The sequence below is a fragment of the Capricornis sumatraensis genome, chromosome 2 (genome assembly GCF_032405125.1).
Source record: "Capricornis sumatraensis isolate serow.1 chromosome 2, serow.2, whole genome shotgun sequence".
In the NCBI taxonomy this organism is placed as follows: domain Eukaryota; kingdom Metazoa; phylum Chordata; class Mammalia; order Artiodactyla; family Bovidae; genus Capricornis; species Capricornis sumatraensis.
The window spans coordinates 107,715,165-107,721,390 of NC_091070.1; the positions used below are offsets into that span (position 1 = coordinate 107,715,165).

At 41.5% G+C, this 6,226-nt stretch overlaps 1 protein-coding gene across 2 annotated transcripts; it reads right to left on the reverse strand.

Moving 5' to 3' along the window:
- Positions 1–279: 279 nt before the first annotated feature.
- RGS4 (regulator of G protein signaling 4) lies at positions 280–5,294 on the reverse strand. 2 transcript variants are annotated; one of them, XM_068964837.1, is made up of 5 exons: positions 5,251–5,294; positions 2,330–2,434; positions 1,966–2,027; positions 1,212–1,378; positions 280–821 (listed from the first exon to the last, which is right to left on the reverse strand). In XM_068964837.1, exons 1-5 carry the CDS (start codon positions 5,292–5,294, stop codon positions 582–584), a joined length of 618 nt encoding a protein of 205 aa, XP_068820938.1. In that variant the 3' UTR covers positions 280–581. The 2 variants fall into 2 exon arrangements, with proteins under 2 accessions (XP_068820938.1, XP_068820939.1); XM_068964838.1 differs by lacking the exon at positions 1,212–1,378 and having other exon boundaries at positions 661–821.
- Positions 5,295–6,226: the final 932 nt, after the last annotated feature.

Below are 6,226 nucleotides of genomic sequence, written 5' to 3' on the forward strand. Positions count from 1 at the left end.
CATGTAAATATATTCACACAGTCTAATTATGAGCACCTCGGGTCTCTCTTATCTATTCTTGCAGAAATATATATGTATGTATACATGCATACATATAGGCAGACTGCGAGTTTGTATATATGTGTGTGTATATACATATACATACACACACATGCACACACAGAGATACATAAAATAGATCAACCCCATCTAAACATCTCAAGACTGGTTAACAGAACACATGCACCTGTGGATGTCACATGAAGTGTACCAAGCACGAACCAACCAATCTGAGGTCACACTATTGGCAGGACAGAACTGCCAAGTCTTTGAAAATCCAGACCCACAAGGCCCTTATTCGGATATCTGCTCACATGGCACACTAAAAGAAATCTGAGACAACTAGACTGGGATGAGGTCCTGCCCTGATGAACACCAAAATGTTATCTAGTTTTTGTATGGGACTGACTCACACATAGCCAGCAGCATGAACACTAGGCTGCAATGTGGAAAAAGCACTGGTGCTTAATAAAGATCAATATTTGGCCTCGGGTTTTCCAGGCATAGTCTTGGCATCTCAGCCTTCCACTGCTGAGTGAGGACTAGGCGCACTGGGGGATTAGGGAAGCACAGTCTGTGGAACTCTTGGCTCCTTTCTGCTTCTCTGACCCACAGCTGGAAAGGTTGACCAAATCAAGGTAGAATCGAGATTTGAGGAAGCGGCGGTATGAATCCTTTTCCATCAGGTTGAAAATCTTCTTCTGAGCCTCATCGAAGCAAGTTATTGTGGGCTCCAGCATGTTCCGGCTTGTCTCCTCCCTGGTGCAAGAGTCCAGGTTTACCTGAGGGGCAGAGGCCAAAGGTCCATTATACATTTTACCCCATAAGGATGAGAGGTTGTGAGCTCTGTATGAGTGCGCACCCTCTATACCTCAGGAGTGAATAAAAGGACACTTGGCTCCACCCTGGCACCTGTGAGAGAACCCAGGGAAATATCTCCTATTATTTCTCACAAACTGGGAAGATTCATTCAAAGCAGATTCATGAAGGGAGATAATCTGAGTCATCGAGATGAAAAAGCTTTTTACTTAACGAACTTATTTGAGGCTGTCAAGATTGTAATAACCTGCTCCACTGTTGTAGCTTTAACTCACATCATCTAAGGATCCATGTTATTGAATGTCTAGAAAGTTTCTTTAAGATCTATACAGTTCTCTTCCATGTATACTTACCTCTTTGGTTGCCTGGACTGAGATGAATTCATTATAGATCTTTTTGGCCTTGGGACTTAGTTTAGAGGGTGATTTGATTTTCTTGTATTCTTCACAGCTGATCCAGAAGTCAATGTTCTCCTCACTGTATTCAGACTTCAAGAAAGCTTTGAAAGCTGCCAGCCCACCTGTGACAGAGGAGAAAGGACCACAGCTGTCATTGCACCGGTGGACACTGTATTGCAAGTAAAGCTGGGATACTTGAGGGAAGAAAGCATTGGTTCAAATAGTTCCCTATCTCCCCTGCTGGAGGGATTACTGAGGGTCAGATAATTTTAATCTGTGTTTGATATCTATTGGATACCATTTATACCTAGTGTTTCTTGCTCAAGGTTTAAAGTTTCTTTCGGGAACATTTTATGCTTCTGAGATACCTATGCTGCCCCTAGTTGCCAAAGTGAGTTTGGGAAGAGAAACTGAGGTCAATTCTGAAAGAAATCTAACTATTTGGAGTTTTTCCTCTGCCCTTTTTCAATGTGGTGAGAAAGATGGTTTTCCACATGGGCTATGTATGAGTTTTCCATTGTATACCACAAAGATCTAGGGTATGGTAAAATTTTAAGGGGACTAATTTTTCTGAGCCTGAAATTTAGGAGAAATCCAAGCCTTTCTGTAATTCCTATCAGATCAAGTGTACTATGAAATAACTTGTCTACCCAGCATGCTTTATCTTCGTCTTGGGGAGTGGTAGATGGTGGGAAGCTGTCATACTTACATTCATGACTAATCAGGTTTTCCAGTGATTCAGCCCATTTTTTTACTTCCTCGTGGCTCACCCTAAAGACATTGGAGAAAAAGAATAATTTGAATGTTAAGATATAAAATGGGGGCAAATCATTTCAGATTTTGAATAAAAGGCAGAGATTTTATTTTTCATCATGAGACCTGTCATTGAATAGGGCAATCTTTCCACTAGATGTATGGAAATTTCAAATGCAACCATAATCTTTGTGAAAATGGAGGCCTTCATGATCCAAATCTAGGTTAACTACAGACATAGCTTCTTTTCCCCTCGCAGAGCATCTCTGTCATCAGATAGTTAATACTCAGCGGCTCTTCGCCAAAGCCTTTTCTCTTACCTCTGACAAATCACCACTTTGTCCTTCTTGCTGTGTGAAGAGTTATGTTCACAGGAATCTGACTTCTGCAGCAGGAAACCTAGCCGGTGCTTCATATCTTTTGCACTGCACACAAGAAGGGGGAGAAACAGAATAATGACACTCAGTTCTTTTAAAAAGATACCTTATTGGTACAGTTCAGAGTCCATTACTAGTAAAGAGGCCAAGGCAGTTTACTTAGGAAATAGGAGTTGAGGCTGGCAGGAACTCTCAGGAAAATGAGATTCCACCTCCGCTTCTTCCTATTACTCACTGCAAAACTTGGAGCACAGCCTCCTTCATTGGTAACTGGATTTCTGACCCTTCAGTCTACCTGTAACCCTGTCATTTTGACCAATGAAACACTTAGGTATCTTCAGGAGAAACGTAATGCAAACTTGACGGTTTTCTAAGTTTTAGGAAATGAAGAGCAGGGAAGCGTGAAGTATGGCATCTGGTTGTTGCATGCCACCTTCTGGAGGGTGGTTGCTATTTCCATCTGCCTCACTGTTAGCAGAGGAATGTAGGAGCAGCTCAGGAATTAAAGGTTTGTTCAGTTTCAGCCTGGATGTAGTGAGCAAGTCACGTTACGGGATATACACGAGTGGCTCCAGCAGAGAGGAGGGGGGAATGAGGTGGTTAACTCAAAAGCTCAGGCTGAAACCTGAGCTCCTGCAGGCTAGCTTCTAAGGACTCTCCTGCTTCCCTTTGAAATATCTACACTCTAAGGATATTTATACTACAAAGGACATCTAAGACTGAAAAACAATAACAAGGAGAAGCACGTAAGTCATCACTTAAGCTCGTGACTAGAGCAAAGCTTCCAGGTTATGGCCACTGTTTAATAGGTAGCTAGGGTATGGCAGTGCACATGACTTACTAAAAAAGGAGGGCCTTCTAATAAGCTTTTAGCTCAACTTTCTCACTCTTTATTTGTTCTTTTGCTTGGATCTCATTTTCTGTAAAAGTGGAGACACAGTTTTAAAGTGAAAAATGTCATTTTGAAGGAAATGAATGACTAATTGAATGACTAAATGTTTCTACTTAGAGGAAAATAAAGCCACAAGGATAAAAGAACGTTTTAGGATGGCTACTAATATATTAGTGCCTTATCTATGTGCATTTCTCCAGGAAGTTTGAAATCCATTATGCTCTTTTGCTGCCCTTAAAACAGTATTTTCTCTCCACCCCCTGCCCCAAGATTATTCTCCTTTCTCTGTTTCCCCCACTGCTCATGGGATACAAAGTCTTTCTTAACAATCGCAAAATCTAAGCATGAAGCCTAAGGTGATGATGTAAGCATATTGTGATCTCATATTTCCATGTGCCAGGTCTGGCTGAGATCTGACAGTTATTGACCGATACGGAGTCATTTCATGTAGACCTGGAAGTATGCTTAGCAAATACATTACACTTGTCCTTATAACACAATACAACCAAAGAAATAAAAACCAAAATGACTCCAGCGACCTCTGAAGTAAGAAGACTGGAGGTGATCTGCGCTTCACCAGCCACCACCTGTGTGACCTTGAGCCTTTCCCATTCCCTCTGGAGCCTCAGGCACCAATGTGAGAATGAAGGTGCTGGGTAAGATTATTCACAGTTCGCCAGTGAGGGAAGGGGAGAGCAGTGCACCCTGCTGACATACACTGTACCTCCCCAGGTTAGCCTCTGAGCTCCTGAGAGTAAAGCTCCAGAGCAATTACTTATCTGCCTCCTAAAATATTTACCAGAGCAAAACTTTCACCTGACATTCCTGTGTTTTGCATGATTAATTTTATATCTGAGTTAACCGAAGCTTGGATTGATTTGCTCTATTCAATTCAGAAAATTAATGATGGAGGTCAGAGCCACTGTTTTCATAAGCACTCTCTGCCAGACCCTCCTGCTTCATTTGAAAGCAGCCACGAAAGAATGGGGAAAAAAGGAACATTTTTAATATTCCTGAATGACAGGAGGCAAACTCCTTAGGATTGTATTTAAAAAGTGTGCTTTCTGAGATAACTCTAAATTAAAACTTAAGGTGATTTCTACTTGCAGAGGAACATGAAAAGGGGTAGTATACCTATAAAGTGACTTTTTACCTTTAACTGTAAGGTTAAGTAATGTGAAAGACACTAGTTTTGTATTTTTTCAACTAGCAAATATATGAGCATCCTATGAAAGCATTTATTTGTACTTTTTTTAAAAAGGCAAAGACATAGGAGCAGCTGCATATCTTTAAGTCTGTTTATTAATCAAGAGACAGTAAATTGATAAAACAATGTCTTTAAGGTGAGACTTTCCACAGAACCCTTAGCTGATTGGTTATGATCAGTACTTGACAAGCACATGGCATTTCCAGAGCTAGAGCAGGGAAAGAGAGAAGGGAGATCTAGTTTTGAGACTCTTATTTTACTGTAGCGTTTGCTTTTAAGAACAGAGAGTGAAAGATACTGGAGCATCACACAAATGGCACAGTGCCTTTCTGGTGATGTAGCCAAACTTCAGTCCAGAGCATCCTCCCCAAAGTGAGATTTAATATACCATCAGAAAGCCCAGACCCATGATTTCATGTGCCTCAGTGATAGTCAAATAGCAGTAATCACAGGTAGCGATATTACAGACCACCGTGCATAGTCCAAAACCTCATATCAGTCCTTAATTAGAACTAGCTTGGTTAGAATATTAGAAGAATCTTCTAGATCAAGGTCATAGAAAACAACATATAGGATGCCAAAATCTGGAGTGAACACTTCCTAAGCCACAATTTCTAGCTAGTTTTAAAGCTAGGAGGTTGAAGATTTCTGCATCACGTTGTTTCTAAACCCAAAGAACCAGGTTAGTAAGTAGAACATGCAAATAACTTAAAGTCTGTTTGAAAGTTTAACGCAGTCTGGTTCAGTGGCTGAAAATGATCTTACCTCCTCAAGCAAGAAGCCGGCAGACCTGCAAGTCCTTTGCACATCTTGTGTAGTGTGGGATTCACGATAGGAAAGAAGTGCTGCAGGAGGAGCTGGGGCTTCTGTTCTGAGCGCACTTTGCCTTTTCTCCGGTAAAGATACTGTCAGAATCCTCCCAGCGTCTCCCTCCCAAGCCTGTAGGGGTCTCTTTTATAGCCCAGCCGCGACCGTCCAGCCAATCAGATAACAGGTCTGTAATACCAGCTCCTCTCAGCCTCCTTCTGGCTCTCCATCCTCTGCAAGAGATAAGGAAGAAAGGGCTGACGCAACAAAGCGAAGTGAACGGGCAGAAATATCCTCCTGCCAAATAGACATACAGAAAATATAAACTTGCTTACTGTCTCTAAGGCTATCTCAGGTTTCAAACTTCCAGGAAAGGAAATAAGAAGTGTACAATGCTTCAAAACACGGGTTTATTCATTTGTCTATAGAAACAATGTCAAGGAAATTTGCCTCCTAGAAGGAAATGGCCCAGCAAGAGTTTGTGGGCTTACTTTGGGGCTGACACTTAATGTCCTTCCTCTTTCGGATTAGAAATATTATACCATCCATGGTCCAAAATCTGATCCTCACTGTTTCCAAAAGGGTGTGGGTGGAATCACTGTTTCCAGGCAGAGATTTGCAGAAGTTGCTTTCTTGGTTGGCACATCCACACAGGAATGTGAGGGAGGAATAGCTGGAAGACAGGCAGTTATACGCCTGGCAGCATAGAAAACTAGCTTAGGGAAAACAGATTAGCTACATCTGTAATCAGCCTGACTGTGGAATACTCTTCTAGAACTCTTACTAAGAACAAGATTCAGCCAAGCGCTGACAATCTCTTTTGTACATGCATATCTCCTGCAAAAAGCTTCAAAACAGCAGCTTGAAGACAAGAACAGGGAATAAAGGAACAAATATAGACACCTATTCTTATTCAAAAGTGGATTTGTATCTT